Source organism: Xiphias gladius, chromosome 24, assembly GCF_016859285.1.
Source record: "Xiphias gladius isolate SHS-SW01 ecotype Sanya breed wild chromosome 24, ASM1685928v1, whole genome shotgun sequence".
Lineage (NCBI taxonomy): Eukaryota > Metazoa > Chordata > Actinopteri > Istiophoriformes > Xiphiidae > Xiphias > Xiphias gladius.
The window spans coordinates 23167030-23188852 of record NC_053423.1 but is presented as its reverse complement, the minus strand read 5'-3'; the positions used below and the strand labels follow the sequence as shown (position 1 = coordinate 23188852).

At 43.0% G+C, this 21823-nt stretch overlaps 1 protein-coding gene across 1 annotated transcript in view; it reads right to left on the bottom strand.

Annotated features, from left to right (window-relative positions):
- Positions 1-21823, bottom strand: part of LOC120786325 (glutamate receptor ionotropic, NMDA 2D-like) — a 119032-nt gene that overhangs the window by 49040 nt on the left and 48169 nt on the right. The window contains exon 7 of the mRNA XM_040121729.1: positions 11489-11603. Within this exon, the coding sequence (XP_039977663.1) occupies positions 11489-11603 (115 nt within the window). The remainder of the gene's footprint in view (positions 1-11488; positions 11604-21823) is intronic.

Below are 21823 nucleotides of genomic sequence, written 5' to 3'. Positions count from 1 at the left end.
TGCCAGACGTGGCTGCTGGGATTTCTGAAAAGGCACACGTTGCCTTTTTAAAAAGACACATACGCAAGTTTTTGTTGCTTGTGAGGACATTAGGTTTACCTTAACCTTAGAGGCTACATGCCCACACCCGCCCCTTACGCTAAACGACATCCTGACATAATTCTAATATTCACCCTAGAACCGGGTCTTAAAACAAAATCAGATGATTAACCTTGCGGGGACCAGCTTTCAGGTAAGAACTCAGCCCTAAAATGTGACTGTGTGTGTGTGTGTTTGTGAAGGGACGTGTCTTCACAAAGACACAGGCATTTGTAAGTATTACTTCCGTATTCATGCAGTTCAGAGTGTGAGGGAAAATTGGATTACACAACCTAACCAACATTAATCGGTCAACTCTCTAACATTATTGGGATCGGATTTTGTCATCTGAGGTAGTGTCTTATTTAGGTCAAATGTATTTTTAAAATCTTCTTAATGTACATTATTTAATAATCTGTATTTAAAAAAGTGTCTGGTCAGATATGTTGACCATGTTAGCGTTTCTTACCTTTGAGTGTAAACAGCTCATATATCAGCAAGATTGTTTTATAAGCTGATTGGGTCAGCTACCCTACAGGTCCACCCGCCAGTTAGTAGCTTTCAATATTGAGTAACAACTAATCTCTTTCAAACTGATGTTAAACTTTGATCTAGCTTTTTGTCCCCAGATGGGAGATCAGTCCCCATAATGTACTGTGGACACAGATATCCCCACAACGTGATGCAAACACACACACACAAGAGTAGGTAAAACCATAATAGTCTACTCTGTCAATGCAGGGGGGGGGGACAAAACATACGCACAGAGACACACACATGCACAAACACTGCACTAAAAACACGTAATGTCACACACAGCAACCCACAAAAACAACAGATACAATTTGGCACAAAAATAAAAAATGGGGGCACCGGCACACGTCCACATTGTTGTTCATAATTATTCATTTTGGCCACTTCAACGCATTTTAACACAAGGACCGGAGATACAAACAAGAGAGCGATGTAAATAGAAACATTTGCAACACCTGGCACTGCGGACCAACCTCTCTCACTTTGTCTTTTGTGCACTTTCTATCTGTTTTTCCACTGCGTCTCTGCTCTCTTCTCTCTCACTCTCCCTGCTGCATAAATAATAATAGCCAGATGCAGTAGTTCATTGTAGAACAACATGATAATTTGCTCTGCTATGCTCATTCGTCCTCCAGTTCAGCCCTCTAACATGTTTTGCATTAATTGTAGTAAATGCTTCCTGCCGCTCTTTAAACACAAAAAGACTCAGATTCATATTCACAAACACACACACACACACACACACACACACACACACACACACACACACACACACACACGCACGTGCACACACAGCCTAGACAAGGGCAGGATCTCTGGATTGCCAGCCCATCAGAAGGCATGAACACCGCATGATTTGTTATTTTGCAGTTCTAGGTTACCATGGAGCTCTGACAGAGCTCCAGATCCTTATCAAAGTGTTATGAGCTGAATGGCAACACCAACATTAAATCCAGCTTAAAATTAAAAGAAATAAAGAAATCGTATCCACATACGACAAACAGAGCAGGTTCTATGAGATGTTTAATGACCACCCTGCCAAAATGTTGCTGTAAAAAACAAGGCAGACTCCCTTCCAACTTTAAGAAATGGACTGGAGTCATAATCATTTTAGTCTCTTCATGTCTATCTTTGACATTTTCATTGCAATAAATAATCTGTGGTGCACTGAAGGACTAATCAGCTGTGTGTGTGTGTGTGTGTGTGTGTGTGGTGGGGGGGGGCACTACCTGGAAAAATCAGTAATACAATGTGCATTACTACCAAAATTGACACTCTGATATGCATTGACTTGAAGCATCACTACCTTTGCAGTCATTATTCCCAAAATGCTCTGTGGGATCGATAATCGGATCCGCCGCCCACCTCCCGTCAATAATTTGACATTAATTATCCCAAACCATCCACCAGCTGCTTTACCGAATCCACGACTTAGAAAGGAATATTTGATTTTCTCCGTATTTTTTCTGTCTGCTCTGCCACAGTGGGCTTTGACAGCTCATTGTAACATAGCTCTTCTTCTGTTTATTACAAACAAATCACTGCTGCTGCTGCCGCTACAGAGGTGAAGCTCATCACTATCTGAGCACCAGAGGACCTTTTCATACAAAGACCAAGCACTCAGTGATGAGAATGGCAATTGTAGAAAACTGTTCTGAGCTGGGAATAAGCCGAACCTTGGTTACAATGGTCTGCGTCTAGGTTTCTAGCAAAACACATTCATTCATAAGAGAAGTCTGATAAATATTTAGACGGTATGATAATAAGGGCTGGATGTAATTTTCAGTAAATATGAATAAGTCTGGCCACCACAGTTTTCTGTGTTAATTGCAAAGTATATATTTTCACAATAAATAATCTTATTGAAAAAAAATTGTGTGTGATTCTGTATAACGTGAAAGAAACTGTATGGATGTAATGTTACAAACCGGGGGCCCGTAGTTCGATCCAGTGCTTTTGAGGCTTGATGCATTACCAGTGAATGAAGGTCAACCTTTTTCAACCTCTGCAGCGTCAGATTTGACATTCTTTATCCCTCTGTCACAGTTGCCTCAACTTTATCTAAGTGCAATTCTAATTTGATGGGACATAAATAGGATAACTTGTGTAAAATGAGACACGAGCTCAATCTTTGCCCTCATATTAGAATACACTGCAGCGTTTTTTATGGTTTGTCTGTTAAAAGTTAAATTAATTAGACAATATGAAAAGTAGTCATGACTGTGGCATTGTGGTGATTCGGACTGATTGACATGCCCCAACGTCCCCATATGATTGTGCATCTTGCTGATGTTAATTTCTTGACTTCCTTAACCTTGTAACCATCAGTGCTGAGTATAAAGGTTTATTTTTCCTTGTTTTTCAAATCATTGTTATTGTTGAGTCTCCTGCTGTCCAGACTTTCTGTCTGCTTCTGTCCTTTTCCGTTGTCAGTATTTATTTTGGTCAGACTTGCATTGTTCCTGGCTTCTGTTTCCCAGTGATGTCGCCCATCTGGAGAGGAGCCAAGGCTCTTTATGTACTATCACAACTAATATTTAACCTCGATGTTTCCCTGAATGCTAAAACGTTACCGTGCTCATCTCCAAAATGGAAATGTCAGGGGAAGAAGGAGTAGGCACGGCAGCCTGGATACCCCTCCAACAGAAAGAATGGAAATAGAGTCACATCTCACTTGTGATAATTACCGTAGCACTGGCAGCCATTTTATGGACAGCGAAGCATCAGTGGGGGAGCATTCATCCGTGCGACTCCTGCTAGTAGTGGATTCATTACTACTTTTAAGTGATTTGTGGCTCTACTTTCACTCTGCCAATCTGTTCTGATTGCAAAACAGCTGTGAACTGTAGTGAACTGAAGTACAAAAATTGGTCTCTGAGCAAAATAGCTTTGAAACTCTAACTGGCTGCGGAACTGAAATACTGCCGTAAACTAATGGTGTCAACTGAACCGAAAGAAAATAAAGTTTCATTAAATGTTTTATTCCATTAATATAGTCTGATACACACTGACCACAAAAGGTGGTTCGAGGTTAAAGCATCGTATTTTTAATTTATATTAAATATGAAGAGTTGAGTTCAGTTAGTACTGAATACTGAGGCGTGGAGACACGGACAGATTAAATTTCACTCCAGCTACCTGAGGTCAGGATTTATCCTAAAAAGTGGAGTTTTTGACAAATTAGCATAGTTAAAAATGGTATATTTTAGGGAATAAATGTTCTCATTTAATACCAGTTTATATATATATATATATTACCAGATCCTGCCTACACTGCAGCTTTAATAAGGTGACGTAGTGAGTGGATAAGCTTCTCAGTTTGATATAGTATGTCCTAGATGATGTCTGATCTCTGCTGATTGTGTGTGTGATCATTGATCAGCGGAATATCAACCAACCTTTTTCTTCTTTTTGCCACCTCACCTAGTCTGTGTGATATTTTGATATTTCATGAGTTGAAGGTTAAAATACTGCGCTATTTGGATCAAAGACGCTAATGGAACCGACCGCCATGATCCCCCAACACCAGAGTCCGCCACGCTGGGTTACCTTCGGACCAATTACCAAACATACATTTACAAAGCAAAGGTAAAACATCACTATGAGAGTTACTGGAGGGCCAATACTGTTCCGCTGTGAGTTTCAACTTAGAGAATGAAGCTCTTTAGCAGAAATTTCTTGTGTTGTGTTATTTGCTTGTAGAACAGTCTCCCATCGGAGCCAACAAACTCTAAATACTCTAGTTTATTGGGAGCAGCAGGCCGGGAAGTCCGGTGTAAAGCCTTCGCCGCTCCGAAGCACGGCGCGAGTCACTGTAATCGATTAACAAGTCCATCAAGTCCCTCCTAACGATGCACTGCGATCATTCTGTGGTGTGGGGTTGTAAAACTCTTATTGTGCCTTTAAAGTGAAATGGGATTCAGCTTTGTGTGGCTCAGGATTCCAGCTTTCCCGTCCTGTTGGTTAAAAATGTGCTCCTGCTTCCACTGCATACTTCCCTGTTTACGCTTCGACTTAAAAGGACGAAAATGTAACACGTAATTTCATAAAACTCACGGAATGAGATGTTCAAAAGCTGGTATGAAAGGAGGCTCAGGTGGCTGCAAAACAAGAGAAATCAAACAGCTCAAGGACCCTTTCATTTCCACACCGACGCACAAGTAAACATAAAAAAAAAACTTAATTTGATTCAGAAAAAATAGCATAAAATATTGAATACAAAATTACCTGAGAGAATTTAGGAAGCTAACTTAAGTAAACATTCATTCTACAATATGGAATAGGAAAATTATCAAACATAATTTACATTTTATCTTCTTTTTTTAAAATGTTCTGCCCAAGTTAAATAAGATCCAGTGCAATTGCTTGGGTTATCTGATAGCTGAAATGTGAATATGGCTCCGCTACAATGGCACTTCTCTAAATCAGGTTTAGTGGCAGAGAAATTATTTACTTTGGGTGCTGCTTGAGGTTTGAGGTGCAGAATCACAGAGTCACGATTGTCTCGGTAACAAGATACTTCATGCAAATTGGCACAATTTAGCCAATTTATACAGAATCGGTAACAGAATACTCTTATGCACGTAATATTTTTGAGGACACAGACGTGTTACTTTAAAGGCCTATAGGAAGCCAGCTGTTGAGTTTTTCCAAGTCCTGGTGGAGACAGGAAGATGTTACGGCAGTTGACAAAATGTTTTTCTTTGCCCAAACGCAAAACCGAATATTCATCCCTGTGAATTCTCCAGCTCTGAGACCCTTGATAAATATAGTCCCCAGATCTCCCCACAAGCTCTACAGTCAGCTCTTGTTCAGCTGCCCTAAGGTTGCCGTGCTCTGCAAATAAAGTATACTCCATGATTCAGTTCAGGAGAGGTTAATTCAGCAAATACATGCCTGGAAAATGGGGACGGTCAGACAAATGAGGGTGGAGAGCAACCACTGGCTAGTTATATCCAGTGCTGATATCTGAGGAAGTTGTATAGACACTGCTCGTCCTCTGTTTGGCCATTAGCGCTCGGGTCAAAGCCTATTAAAAATCTGAAAATCTTTGCCTGGAAATGATAGAAAATAAATTAAATGACTACAAATGTAATTGACTGAGAATTTGGTCCATTATTTTTACACTACTGGTCCCGAACTATCATCCATCATCATTTTTTTTTGCAACTTCATCCATCCAAAGGTTGTATATTGATATTTTGAAGGATTTTTAACATTTGTTATACTCTTGCTGATTAGTTGTGCCCACTGTTTAACTTAACAATTTTTCTTCAATTTTCCCAGCGTTATTGTTTAACCAAGGCACTTGTCATTTAGGATAGAATGACTTAGTTTCCTTGGACCTCTGGTCGCTGTCTCACATTGATTTGAAACTCACATTCAAAAGAGCTGGTTGCAAGACCTGTTTTATAGCAGACAAACACAAATAACTGGCATTCTGGCAAGCAAATGTGCTTTAAACCTGAATTTACAGGTTGAGAAGTTGAAACACGCTGTTTCACACAGCAGTGACATATTAGAAATACATATTACATATACAGTGTAATACATACATACATAGCACAACACTAGCTTTCATTTGAAGCCGCGTGTCTGTCCACTTGATGAAAGAGTCACAATATTCATTCTCCTTTTTGCTTTATTTGGCTCTCCACCATCTCTTGAAGGAAACACTTGGTTCTTTAGCTGCTAAATGCTATATTCACTGGCTATTTGCTAACCTTGTCTTTCTGCAATTTGGTGCTGCACAACAGGCGTGGGGTTTTTAAGAGCTTTTTTGGAGCTTCCGCGTCAAAAACGGTGGTAATAAGAGATTTGAGAGTGAACTTCAACTGTAAATCTGCAGGTCCGGGAGACCACATCACTGTGCTGAAAGACGCTGAAACGCTTCCTAGAGCTGAGTTGAACTGCAGATTAGGGTAATAATTCTGGGTGGGTTTGACACTATAAAGCGACCCCTTTTAACATTACACGTAAACTCCTTTTAAACAGCCATCCCGTCATTGTGCCGGCTTTGCTTGTTTACACTGAACAAAGTAAATCCAGCATAATGCTGCCCCGGTGTGTGATCTTAGATAGCATGCCGCTGCTCGTGTAGCACGACAGCATCGGTGTCTGTCCCGCCATGGCGTCGACGTCGATTCAGCTCTGTGACTACCTCTGCTGCTGTCTTAAAGGCGTAAAAAAAACGCCTTTGCTGGTTTCGTACCTTTTTTCCCCATACCCGATGCCGGTTTTGTACCTTTTATACAGAACGGCAGGGCGAAATAAAGACACAACATTCCCGCCTTCTACAGGCTGTATAGAAGGGGCTATAGTCACTTGAGCTCTTGTTAATATAAAAATACTGACTATAGAAGCTTTAAGTTGCTCTGTTCCTTGAGCAGTGCATGAAACAGATCATAAGCGTAGTTTGGCTGCAGAAGTTTCCAGAGAGGAATCATACATAGTGTAAAAGTCCCAAAGGGGGGACTCTTGTCCAAAACCTGACGTGGCTGACCTGATGATATTCCTCCTATATCCACCCGAACATCAGATATAAAAGAGCAGCACAGGAGTCATCTTTGAGAGCAGCAGGGCAAAGGAAACCCTTATCTGTCAGTTTTTCTGCCTGCTGAGGCCAGTTTTTCTTCCTCCATCTTTCCAAATCCCATGGAGTACAAGACAGTAACCTATCTCGTCTGTCAGTATCTCAGCCTTCATCCAGCAAAGATTCCACACAGTAAAAGGTGAGAGGCATCAGAAAAGGGCAGAAAACGCTACCATGATTCCCACAGATGAGTAGTAGTTCAGTTTTCTCCCGCTGTAACTCTCTGCTCTCCTGTAAGGTCAACTTCTGCCAGAAGAAAGACAGGCTGGTGTTGTGTGTTGAACTCAAAAACCAAAGAAAGACAGAGCGAGATACAGAAGACTTAAGAACATGAAAAAAAAAAAGAAAAGAAAAAAAACAGCTGGCGCTCTCCAAAAATAAATGCCCCTTGTTCAGTAATCAAATGATATAAGGCAGCGCTTGTATTTTTCATGCCTATTTGTCAGGTTTTAAACCAAAGTATTGTCAGCAGCTTTAACATTTCCCCTGATCTTGAAATTCTGCAAAACACATTTGGGGTCAGTTTTTTTTTTGTTATGATGTGCAAACCTCTGCAAAAAGACCCCTCAAACACACCACCATTCACTCCGACAGTACGTCGGAGTTTTACAGAAAGTCCAGAGGGAGACACGTTACGAGGCTTTGTCAAGTTCATGCTTTTTATCACGAGTGTTGACAGCTGAAAAAGGAGGCTTTGGAGGCCGGTTCGGCGCAAACGTTCACCGTGAGACACTGAGAAGCATTGCAACTGGTGACAAAAGAATGAAAGAATGAGATGCTACAACTTACCCATCAAAAGTGCCTTGCTAAAGATGCAGTTTAATGTTACTGGGGTGAGCACGGCACACAGAGAGCCGGATTTTGTGTGTGTCATTCTTTCAGAGTTTCAAGCAAATTTGGAGGATTTCTAGTTGAGTGCTTAGTCACATGCTAATTTATGCAGTGACCTAGAGACTGGGGATGTTCTGTCCTTTGTCAGTTTGTCAGTAATCTAAATGTGGTTATAGAGACACACACAAGTTTTAAGTTTGGAGACCAGCAATCAACATGCTGACACTTTTCTCTTTTTTGTTTTTACATGTTTTTCTATAGTGGCCATGAAACTTCATACTCCCCAGATTGCACGGCCCACGTGTCCCTCTAAAAGACACGAGGGGGAAAAAAATATATAATAAAGACGAGGAAATCTCCAAGCTCAGACTAGTGTTGGGATTTTTTTCCCCCCCTCGGTTTATATTGGGTGGATACCGCTAAATGCATTGAGTGTTTTGAGTTCTCCAGTACTGGGTGTTGTGCAACTTTCAGGCTAAAAGGGAGCAGGGCACAGTAACATGATATGCCGGCCTCAAGTGGAAGCAAAACAATATGCTTCAATATCCTGTTAAGCGGTAGGATACATGAAGCTGATAACTTATAAAATCAAGACGCCTGTTTTACTTAAATTACTGCGATAATAACTGTGTTGATGCTGTGTGCGTATTTTTACAGTAAATAAACAAAACTCTATCAACTCCTATTTAACATATGTTTTATCGTAGCAGAAATTAAAAAAAAAAAAAAAAAAAATTACCTGGAGATGAAAAGAGTATTCAAATTAAAAATGCAGAACAATCATTAACGCTGACACGCACTAAAAGCTGTGTAACTTAACCAAACTGCAGCAGTGGGTCCCTCAAAAGTCCGAAGGCAGCGGGAATCAGGAGCAATATCCACATATCCACTGGCTAAAAGAAGCCAACAGACTCTCTAACGTCCGACTCTGGTGCGCGAACAAATCCGGCGAGCCCAAAAGCTCCCGGTCTCTTCAGCATTCTTCAGCGAAGGGGTCCGTAGTGCTGAGCGGTCTCAGCGGCGAGAGAGCACAGCTACGGTAAGACCGGAGGGGAAGACGCGCGGGAGGCAGTCGCCTACCCGGCTCCTACCTAGCTAGACTTCGTCAAAAAGTACTCCCGCTATTCAAGCTTGTGAGGCTCTCACTGAGACGCCTGACCGTTCGGTGACCTATGAAAGGCGAGAGGTCACGTAAGCCACGCGCGTTACAGCCATTTCCTGTTGGCAGAACGTATGAGTGTCCGTTTCATTTGTATCAAACTCAGAAATATACCAGCAGAACAGATTAGTTTGTTCACTTTCTGCCAGCGCTCTCTCCAACTGTTGCCAGCAGACGGGACCAGTGAGACGAAATCCGCCGTAGTGAGGTCTGGCAACCCCGTCTCCTAGAAGTCACGTTTATATACAAAGGACTTTTCAACAGCAAACACATCTCGAAATGTAATGGTGACCAGATTACGTTTTCTATTACCACAATGAGGAAATGTTCATTCACATATTTGGGAAGTTGCAAATATGCTGATACTGGACTAATCAGTAAAATGTCCGCACACCGCACATTTGTTTTCTGCCAAAATATCTGATCGTGAAGTACAACATCCACTTGTAGTTAGAAAAGCACTATTAAACTTTTTTATGGTTATGTTTAGGCGCTCTCATCTCTTGGTCAAGGTTTGGGAAAGATCCCGGTCTGGTTTAAAAGAGAAAAAGTTCCCAGTGAGTTTATTTTCATTTAGCCATAACCGGCATCTTTCCCCGACCTTAACCGAAGCGCCTTTGTCGTCTAAGCCGACCAGCAGACGGGACCGTGGATGCGAACTTTCTGGTGCGACAGTTGTGCACATGTGCGCGCCCGCCATCCACCCCAGCCGCACCCCGGCAACTCCGCTGCTGTTTAATAAATGAAAACATAATCCACGCAGCACACGGATCTACCCAGCAACTACGTTGCCTCCACAACGTAACTTGGGGAACAGTTCAGAAGTATGTGAACGTCACTTCTAGGAGACAAGGGTGGGCCTGAAGCACAGAGTTGTAGTTAGAGCTTTTTAATTAAGTGCAGCAGGTGGTATTTGGACATTAAACATGTCCTCATTGAAGCAAAACTTTGCATGTCATGTTGAAACAGTAGCTGCTGCATTATTTTAAACACCTCCAGCTATAACTGAGTGCTCTGTACTTCATCACTCCGATCCTGAAAAAGGCCTGGCGTTGGCGAGTCCGGCTCCTCTGGACAGAGGGCTCGCAGCTTTTTTGTTGAAAGCGTTGATGTTTCGATTGAACTTTTTTTGTTTGTTTTTTTTAAACAGGCTTTCCCGCTGGTAACCATAACACCACAGTTCTGAAGTAGACCGGACGAATCTATTGCATTCTGCGGGTAGAACACCGTTCGCTTTTTCATCTCTACACTTCATGACCAATAGTGTGCAGACACCTGAACGGCACACCCCATGTGTGATACTTAAACATCCACCTCATCCATCCCACTCCAAAGCCGCTGGCACTCTTATATAACAATTACAGCCACCACTCTTCTGTGGGGCATTTTCCACCTCATTCTGGAACCTGGCTGCAGGGATGATTACACGCAGCCACTAGAGGAGATGAGGTCGTGGTGGTGGTGTTCACACACTTTTGGCCATATAGTGTTCATTATGACTCAGCCTGATAAGCCAGGTGTACGGTGAACAGAACTCCTGTTGAGAGCAACTTCTGACATAAATTGAGTTTACTTATTCGTTATATCCTACTTAATGCACGCTAATCTGAACCCTTTCGTCCTTTCGTCCTTCTCGTATAAAGCCAGGATGAAAAACCGTACAGAGCTGCACCGTTAGGAAGAAGTTCAGCTTTTGCAGGAAGGTGAAGAACTACACACGCTTTGAAATCCAAAAAGGGATTATACCGATGCTGCAGTGTTCATGCAAAGAGATTTTTTCTCTTTAAGGTTGAGTTTTCCTTTTTCGGTCGTCACCCTCAACACGAGGGGAGCCTCGAGTCTGCATTCACCGGCAAACGTATTGAGCGGTAAAGGGTCGGGAGCAAATGGAACCCGGCAGGACGGAACAAAAAGGTTCTCTTGTTTTTCTCAGGTCAAAAGGAGACTTGAGGAATTGAAAGTGCCCTTGGAGGGCAGTCCTTGGATTTGGTGCCATTACCGTGCAACCGCTACTCATGGACCCTGACGGAGAGGATATTGGACTGTGACTTAGTGCTGGCTAACAAGGCTGACAAACCCAGAAAGCGTGGAGGTAGACGGAGAGAGAGGCAGGAGGGGAGGGGGCTTAGGGGAGATCTAATGAGATTGGGGAGAAACAGAGGGGGGGAGGGACAGTGAGACAGCAGAAAGGTGAAACTGAGCAGTGATGACTTAGCATGTTTCATGGGGTGTGAAATTGCAGTTGGCTGGCACACTATTACAATAGGTGCCAACCCGCACAGCGCGGTACTGACCTCCTCCCAGCCTCTCCCATTGGTGTAGGAGATGACATCCAGCAGCGGGTTGGACAGGTAGCCGTCACTGTTGAAGGAGTAATCCCGACCGCCGATGGATATGTTGGTGAAGTACCTGTGAGAGGAGACAGGGGAGCGGAGAGATGAAATAAGGGATGTGTCTTTGCTACGATACAAGATGGAGTCCATGTAAGGGAAAAAAAGAAAATAGGTGCAACTAGGTTTAGGTGCGGTATTCAACAAGTAGGTGAGATAAAACCAGCATGATGAATAATGAAGCATTTCGTAAGAAAAGGAAAATAAAAAGCTCTAAAATTGGAATTTAAAAAAAAGCATCTTTTGAAAAGCTGGCGGCACATCTGCTCATAAAACTTGCTCAAAACTCAAAGAAATATTCTAAATCAATTTATGACTTGTGAAGAGAGAGAAGAACTGGGATCTACAAAGTAATCACAGGCCTGTACAGACAAAAAGGCCTCCAACCTGTATGTTTGTTTGCATCTAGCCTCTGATATGACCCATAGAACCGTTTCCTGAACCGTTCAGATATATTTATTATTAGGATAAACCCCATCTCGTTTTTGGGGGGTCTCAACATCACATCCATAACATAACAACAGAAGAGTGACGAAATAGATAAAAAATAGAAATGCAACTAGCAACATGGCAGCATACAGACAGACAACAGACAAGAAACAAACAAACAGACAAAAAACAAACAAACAAACATTAATTAATGAAAAATTACAACCACAATAATAGACCAACGGTAGAGTGCGAGTGGAACACGAAATACAATCACCTATAAACATCAGGTATAAACGGTGACAGCTTCATTGATAGCTAGAGCAGCCCGTCTCAATGTAAGAGCACAGGACATAAACATACCAAGGGATGAAATGGATCTAATACCAACAGGTAAATCATTCAGTCGTCCCTCACAAACCGCTTGTTGTCGCTAAACAATAGAACGTATCAAAGGGTCGTAACAAACTGCTTGCACAGGAAACCTGTGGGGTCAAGAACAGTCTCGATTTAGAGCTGACGGCAGAGGCTGACTGGGAATAGGAGAAGCTGATCGATGCTGAGCTGAGCTAACAAACGTTTAGCCAAGTAGGTCTGCATCTGAGATGTCCTAAAACAGCCACCATACCCTTGAAGATTAACCCTGTCTGGTTTTGCCACTGCATGACTTCTCTCCTGGCACCAGAATCCAAAATATCAACTTCACTATCTCATCGTTCAATTGTCTGGTTTCCGTGATATTTGCTGAGCACATTCATGCTCCCAACGCCATAAAGTCTGTTGATTTTTACGTCCTTGTGTGTGTGTTTCAGGACAAACTGCTGCTACTAATAAGGGTCTAAGAAAAGAACAAAGACGCAACAGTGTGTTCGGAAACTCCCCTCAGTTTTGGTGAACGCTGTCAGTTACCACTTCTGGCGTTCGATCAATGTGTTAACACACAAACATAATACTTTAATGTATGCCACGGTATCTAAAACATTTATACTAATTCTAAAAAGTGCACCAGAGAAAAGACATGAAGCAATTGCCCTCCTAATGAAAATATTAGAAAAAAGAAAAAAAAAACAGAAAACCAATCAGAAAAGAAGCAGCAAAGAAAGCTCAGGAAAAAAAAAAAAAAACCCAGAAAATCAAGTAAAGTAATCAAAGTTGTGGAGGTAGGGCCGAGACCTTCACTGCAGGGAACAAACATCAGGGATTCTGTGCGAAAGACAAAACACATTTCTATTGATATGAGAGGAAATCACGTTGTTGAGGTGCAGAGACCTTCACGTAGGACAAACAAAAAACCGGGAGGAGGCGATGCAGGGAGGGAGAGACGAGATAAAGAGCAGAACTCGCCAGAATGTTTCCCCCGTCTTTACCTGAATTCATACAACAGCAGGAGGTTTGCAGAGAAGAAAAATACGGGAGAGCAGAGCTGAAAGAGAGTAAACACTGGAGGACAAATACTTGAGAGTACTTTTAATACCAGGAAAGACAAAAGCAAACAGTGTTGGTGTGAAGCAGTGATAGTGTGAGAGAGAATGCGAGAGCTTTACCTTTGATGTTTTTTAATGAAACATCTACTTTAAAAGCATCTGGAAAAACGCACATCAAAGCATCCTAATGAAACCATCCCACCAACTCACAAACACACAGGCGGCCTCGCGGAAAGAAAACCTCAACAACACCTCGAAATGCAACTTAATCAACTGAAATCAGACTTCAAAACAGAAACGCGCACCGCAGAAGCCCCTTCACAAGCAGACGCACTGTTGTAACCACAGCAGTCGAGAGCACACCTTACGTGCTCTTCAAGTGCTAACTTCATCAAAAAGATGCAAGTCATGTCGATACTGTGTATTGCTGATATATTCAACATTAGACCGATTTCACCTATAGCCAGATTAGGAAAGCTTTAATACTTTCTCATCTGAAAACCAAGGATCTTATTTTCTTATCCCTGAAAAGTAAAAGAAAAAACCTCTGCTGCACAGGAAGTGATGTGTGTCGTGTATCCTCGAGTGATTGGGTCTACATTGATGGGGGAGGAAGATCAGGGCGAAACAGCGGTGAGCAGAGCGCCACCCGCAGAGGAAAAAAAATCTAAAATCATGAGAATTTTGTGGATGTGCAGGATGCAAGATGTCATTGTTTGACTGAGTGGCAGGAAGCCACAAGACACAGACGAACAAATAAAGACACCACCACAGCAAGGAGGAGCCCCAAGCAGAGTTCATCAACACTAAAGTGCCCAAACCATAATGTCCATTCTGGGCTACAGTCACACAACCCTGGCAACCCCGTATATTCTGGAATGAATGAAGCGCTGCATTTATTAACTGCTGCAGATTTTCAAGGAGGCGGTTGGGGTAGGTGGCAGACGCGCAAAGCGTACAACTGTCGCACCGGAGGCTGAGGTTCGCTTCCATTGTCCCGTCTGTGGTTAGGTTTAGGCGATAGAGCTACTTTGATTAAGGTCGGGGAAGGATGGTGCTTTTGGTTAAATGTACATAAGCAGGTTGTGTCTGAAGTCACTGTGAACTTGTTCTGTGTTAAACCAGACCAGGATCTTTCCCCGACCTTAACCAAGTGTGAGAGTCTGAACAGAACCAGAAAACAGATTAATAACGCTGGAGTCACTGCAAGTGGATCAGTGTCAACATATCTGCGACCTGCCAAATATGTAAACTAACAACATATCCACATTACATTGATAGAAAGTGTAATCAGGTCGCAATTACGTTTCCTTCAAAACATATTTGCTGTTGCAGTGTAGTTGTATATTGGGAGGTTATATCATGAAATGAGCTGCTATGACTGCGCAGAAGTGTCAAAAATGTCGATAACAAAATCGGGTTCATTGATTAGGCGTTAATTCTTTAAAGATTCTTTAAAATGTCAGAGTAACACCATCTTCCCTCCAAAGCAGAATTGACGGGTTCAGTTTGCCTTAAGCCCCGATTATACCTCGGTGAAGACGCGGACGGACGTGGACCTGCTCGTGTAGAGGGGACGTGGACATGCTTCTATACATACTACAATCAGGGTTGTGCTTGCACGGACACGTTTTACACATTCTCACTAGGAAAAACTTGATGGTGAGCTCCTGACAGCAAGAACAAGATCTTCTTTGTTTGTTTTTTTGTATTTGGCTGGACAATGAGAGAAAAAAGAAAACCAGTAATGGGGAATACAGTACAGACAATGCGCAGAACAAGCTTCAATGGGCACAACAAGCGGTGAGCGCTTGTGGTCCGTAAAGTCCGCACGGTCCCAAATTTTGAGCAGCGCGGATGTCCACTCGGACCGAACTTAATCGAGCGGATGCTCGCAGCCACGTGGATGCGGCAACCATGAAATGGCCTCCGCACGAGTTGAACTACAGAAAAGCATGTTCCAAAGGGCTACACTCGAAGGCGGGGTGAAAAGCCCACAGTCCCAACCTTTGCCTGCTGCATCACAGTCTCCTCCTGCTGTCTGTGCGATACAGCGGCTCTGCGTCTTTTCCATATCCTCATCGTCTCAACGCAACGAAGAGCTCGCACGGGGCGCACGCTTTCGGGCAGTGTCTACTTGAAGACGTTTATCTGGTGCCGCACCCGCTTGTACACGTGATAAGTGAAGGGATTATTTGTGTGAAGAATGAAAAGTGGGTGCAGTGGGTGCGATTGTCGAACTGTCTGTTCTCGGAAATGTTACAAAAGTTGTCCGACACAATCCCCCATGTTAATCTGCTGTAGGGCAGAGGTTTGCAGATGCTGTTAGATGATCTCACAAGCACTTATATGCAATAAAAATGACTCGAACACCTGCACAACATTAAAGCAGTCTATTTACCATTATGACTGGGCCCATAATCCTCAGCGGTCCACAGTGGGATTACTTAGGACACCGTGCAAAAATATCCCTCCAGTCGTATGTTGACTTTACATTATGTGTCAAATACAGCGGGGAGTAGAAATAATGAAAAAAAAATAGATAAAAAAAAAACATTAAAAAGCAGCTTACAGAGGCAACAAATCAGGATATTATATGCATATCCCAGTTCTGCTTTCCCCAAATTCTGCTTTCTGATAATAAGAGTATCGGCTTATTCTTGCTATTGTACATGATATATGGTGTTTAGTAATATATTTTAAAAAAAAAACACCTCAGTATTCTGAATATGGACATTTCCAATTCAGGTGTAAGCAGAAGCTTTTCTTTACAAGGAATTAGAGTCAAAGGCTGAAATGAGATTCAGTTGCTATAGGTCCCGCTGACCGGAAAGTCACAGTCTTTACCGCCTAGTCGATTCACTTCGACCCTGCTTCCCAGAGGGGAACCGTCAGTGGTCAGTTCACTAACTGGTTGAGAGAAAAAAGCGACTCTCCTCGCGATATGCTCCCGGAGAATATGCGAGACAGAGAACTCGCCGCATTGTTTGACACGCGATACGTTCAGGAGAAAGACCTGAATAGCCGCTGCTGCTCGCCAGTCCAAACAATGTGATCCCACAGAAATTCGGCGGGTGAATGGAGTGTGAAATTCCACCGTAACGGGAATGTTGAGGGGGTGTGTGAGGCTGCTACCTGAACTGCTTCCAGGCCGTATTAATATACATATCTACTCTACCGTGTAATCGCAATGTGGGCCACAAATTTTTAGTAACCTCCTCGAATCCAATGTCTATAAAGGGTTTAGTGGGTAAGCAGCACAATGATAAACACCACAGTGACCATTATACCAGAGTAGTATTGGCAAATCAACGTGCACGTAGCAGCCGAAGTGAAAGTCCAGCCAGAACGCAACCATCGCGGCAGCTACAGATGTAACCTCACACACCACGCGGTCTCTGAGGGCACTTTGACACAAACGTACTCGTGTCTCTGCTTCTGATTTCATGTCCAGCTATTCTCTGACGGGAAAGTGTTCGGTCTCCTTGGCAGGAGGGGGGGCCTGATGGTCCCCGACATCCGGAAGACCCCTGGGGACTCGGGTAAGTCTATTTTACCTGGTTCCACCCCAGAGGAAAACATTTGCCTTCGGGCTCAGAGCGCCACAGTTCAGACGTCCCTCAAACCCTTCTGCCAGGCGGTGCCGGTCCACAATCCTCGCTTCTTTTCCTTTCACCCCCTCTATCCTTTATTCCTCACCATCCCTCTCCGGCCTTCGCCTCCTCCTTCCACCCCACCATCTCAAATCCTCTCGATTTCCCCCCGCGGAAGGCACAGTGCAGTGCAGAGGAGCAGCGAACCAGAGGTGACAGCGATGAGAAAGTGGAAAGAAACAGCCGGCGGGGGAGGAGGTGGAGTGAGCAAAAGAGCAAAAGAGAGGGTGGAATAGAGAGAGAGACTGCACGGAACAGAAGAAGAATAAGAGAAAGAGACAGCTAGAGAGACGGACGGGGACTAAAGAGGGAGACAGGTGCAGACGGTGCGGCACGGAGATTGAGAGGGGCAGAGTCTACTTCACCGAGAGAGGAAGCATCGAACGGGTTCACTACAGGCACAAGCCAACTGCTGCTGCTTCACTCCTATGAAGGAAAAATAAAATGCAACGAATACGCGTCAGAGTGTTGAACATGCTGGTGGATCACTTAACCTGCAGCCAGGATTGTCACGTTCCTGTTAAACCAGCGGTCAATGTAAACAGACAGGATCACCAGCCAAATTCATTCTTCATCTCACTTTTCATGCCGGAGACGCCACAGTCCACTCTGTACGGTACAAAACCCATCCAGCCGTTTCACTTTGCCGGTGGAACACACCTGTTGTCATTAAATCCATAGTTTCAGCTCCCTCGTACTTATATAGCATTATATGATTTTGTTAAATAAATACATCAGAGATCAAAATCACCACTAACACAGCAAAAGCAATAACACTGGCTTTGCAATAGGAAGCAGCAGGGTTAAAGGGAAATGATGTGGAGTCTCAAAGGTTCAAAAACTCATTGTGTCTGTAGCATTTCAGTTTGTAAAAGAGGCTTCATTTGAAAAATGTAATCTTTGAAATCTTTTTCTATGTTGGTGACATTTTTCATAAAAAGCTTTTCATTCCTTTGTGGTTTTTCATTCAGTGGGAACTTTCTGATTTGAACCAAATTACCTGGACAGTCTCCTCTCTTGTCCGACTCAAGATGTTCCATTTGGCATTGAAAGGCTCTCTTGTCTGATTACATCATTTATCAACCATCCATGGATTTTCTCCGATGCTCATTCATCTAACCCACGACATTATGAAATAAACCAGCAGTCACATGGGAGTTTTTAAGTCTTATTCAGGCTGCAGAAAACATAAGAAGCTGAATCTCCATCTTTGTTCAAACATTCAGTCTTATGTCATGTTGACATTAACCGATTTCTTTTCTGGGAAGGGAGGAGGAGTATTTTGTTTCGGTCTGAATAATCACTAGTCTGAAACATCGTTTTTAATTGACAGGAACGCTGCTGTAGCAGCTGTTGCTAGGAGCCGTTATCTTGCTGTCGTCCACGCTGACCAAAGAAACAAGCGTGCCAATTTAAGGGCTGTTATTCCTGTAAGTCAACGCGCAACAACCCTCCCCCCCCACAGCTATGTCACTCCAATCTCTCCCGTCATGCCGTGTCTGTGGCCACTTTCTCCGGCTCCGTTTTTCATGGAGGGAGCTATTTTTCTGGCTCGTGCACATAAAGACGCCGCCTGCTTTCTTTAATCCCACTTGATAAAGCTCTGACTGGTTGACACCGTCATCAATGAGCCTGACACCAGACCAGATCCGAATCACTGAACAAATCACAGATGTTGGCTGCAGCTACTGAAGAACATCACTTGCTGCAGTGTTCAGAAAAACCCTTTTAGCCACTGAGTGCTTCCAACAGCATGTGAAAGACTTTTGTGAGCTGCACAAGGGTAAAATGAGTACTTTTTCCGCTTATATCAGTCATTAACAAAACTGGCATTAATTCCTGCGAAAATGTCGCAGATCATTATTTTAAATTTCTCTTGTAGCCCAGGAGGTAGAGCCATGTGAAGGCAGTGAGCGGAGGGATGAATGAGCAAGAGAGGAGGAGAAAATACAGGGTGAAAGTGTGAGAGAGAGTGAAGCAGGAGGTTGAGAGTGCCTCGGTGGGATACGCTGTTCTCATTCTGCATTATACCTACACGAGAGCAGGACTGAGACGGAGCCTGATTTAATAAATGAATTCATTACCGAGACACGTGACCGACGTGTATCAAACGGGGGGGGGGCGGGGGTTCCCTGAGGAATTAGTACCCGTTTCATTACTTCACAGACTGGGAGAGAAGAAGAGAGAAGAGGAGGAGAAGTAAAACGAGATATCAAGAGAATTACAAAGACAAAGGAGCAGAAACGCAGAGAAGAAGCAACAGAGAGCGTTTAGGCAAAGAGAGAGCAGAAGGGACAGACTGACCGGGGTTTGAGAGCAAAGACTCGGGATGGAACGGGATAATAAAGTTTACCCAGACCTCCATCGGATCAAGCTCTCAGAGGTTTGGAGGAAACCCTGTCACAATAACGAGGTCTGTGGAAACCCTGAAATGGCCATGTGATGTCACGTGCAGCTAGACCCCCAGAAAGGAAACCGCACACCTGGTCAGGTGTGAATATGTTCCTCTTGGTGTGGGTAGCGTAGTGCAGGAACGGTATTTATATCGGAGTATTTCCCGCCCTAACGATTTTTTCATCCACAGTATTCAGTCCCAACGCAGGGGTAGTAATCTATGTCCTAATGAATGTACTGTAAACTTACTATTCACTTTCCTTTAACTCTGGTTTGATCTCCACCTAGTCCTGAGAAAAACATCTGGCGCTTTGGCTGCTAGATGTTCCGCTTTCGTAACCAGCCTGCCGCTAACGCTGCTGATGATGCACTGTGACTGAACCATGTAGTCAATTGGTTGGTTGTGCAGCAGATACTTCAAATTAGAAATTGAAAACAAAAAAGCTGTTGCTTTTGTTGTAGAATTAAAGAGTCCCGGGAGTGAAAACGATGAATCAGTCCTGTATAAATTCATTTACTGGTGATTTCAAAATAAAACAAACAGAGCTGGGTCTTTTTTAATCCTCACTACTGTTGCCAACTTTTGTTGGGAACCAGCAACACTGAGCCTGCATGTTGGCAAAACAGGTGCCTGGCCATCCTTTTATTAGGTCTTATTAATGTGCTGGATAAACAGAAACAAATATGGACAAATTGATCTGCCGGTCTCGTTAATTTCCCACATGGTTAATGACGTTTAACATGAGACTTCTGGTCACGTTTTTACAAGATTCAGAGTTCGTCCATCAATTCATGAGGTGCAAAGGGGTTAATCTGTGAGAGAACCTCCGGCTGCCACATCAAAATATTTTCAAATGCAAATGGAAATGAAAATGAAGGTACCTACTTATCTTTCTCTACCTTGAGGAACTGAAAAGGACAAAAATAATAAATATGTTTTCCATTCCTAATTAAATACAATTTAATTTAAAAAAAAAAAAAAAGCCTCCGATGGAAATGCTGCTGCAGAGAAAGAGAAGCCTGGACTTGTGAGCGTGTGATTTTCCATCAGTGGAAATATTCAGCCTCTTTGACGCCCGTTACTAGAAAGCTTTCTTTGTAACCATGACAACTTCTTAAAACATAAGAAGAGAGCTAGAGATGTTGGGGAATTAAACAGAAAGATGAAACGAAAAGGAGCAATGGAGAGAGAGGGAGAGGAATGGGGAGAGTTAGCTCGAACGATCAAGAGCCATTTCATGCTTCAGGTAATGAAAGTCTAGGATTTGTCAGCATTTATTCTCCATCTCCCTTGATCTTTCCATCTTATCTGTCAATCTCAATTATATTTGCAAGAATGTTGACATTACATTTAAGTTAAATGCTATAGTATTGAATATAATGCATTTTCATGTGGAAAGAAAAAACAACAGAATTAATACAACAAGATGACAACTCAAGCAGTAGAATCCTTTAGAAAAGTGGTCACCAACCTTTTCCAAGCAAAGGCCACTTCTCGTTTCAGAGTATGTGCCGTAAGCCAAGAGCTACCATTCATCAAATATGAGAAAAGCCCATAAGGGTGTTCAGCTGCTAAATAATCTCCTTTATCTTCATGTATGTTTAACTGCAATATATTTGACTGGAATATGACTATACATATTTTATCAAGAGGAAACTAAGGTACAGTATTAAATGAAAGCCCCACTCTGTCTCTAAAGACAGAAGACTGCAATATACTTGTGAAAAGCGATATGAAAGCTAATTTCAGGGATGGGACGTCCACGCCAGGCCATACAATGAGCAAACGCAATCTTTTTTTAATTCATGCATGACAAGAGAGGTTTTTCCTGCCTCCGAGAATCGCCACCTTAACGTGGTGGAGAGGTTTGTGTGCCTCAGGGATCCCATTCCTCTCTGCAATTTAAAAGATTATCCACTGGAAAAAAAAAACTTTGGTGGTGTAAACCAGGTTATAGTGAACAACAGCTCTCAGCTCTAATTGTGTCGACAAATGCCAGTTGCCAGACAAACACTCGATGAGCCTGCAAAGCTCTGGATCACCTTCGATGACAAAATGTCTTTAATGTTCAATGCAAAATTCTCATTTTTCGTCCTGTGTCTGAGAATGACAAGTACGGCATGGATCAGTTTAGAGGACGACTTCGGTTGTGGTTGATAAAACGGTTAACGGGAAGTTAACTCCGCTCTTTTCTGCATGAAAGTCAGACATGTTACACGCCCGCCCACCGCCCCAACCACCGAGGCCTCGCTTTCCACTGGGCCACACAAAGCGCGCACAACTTCTCGCATAGACAGGGAATGTTGGCACTGAGCAGAAATCATGAGGCTCAGCTCCT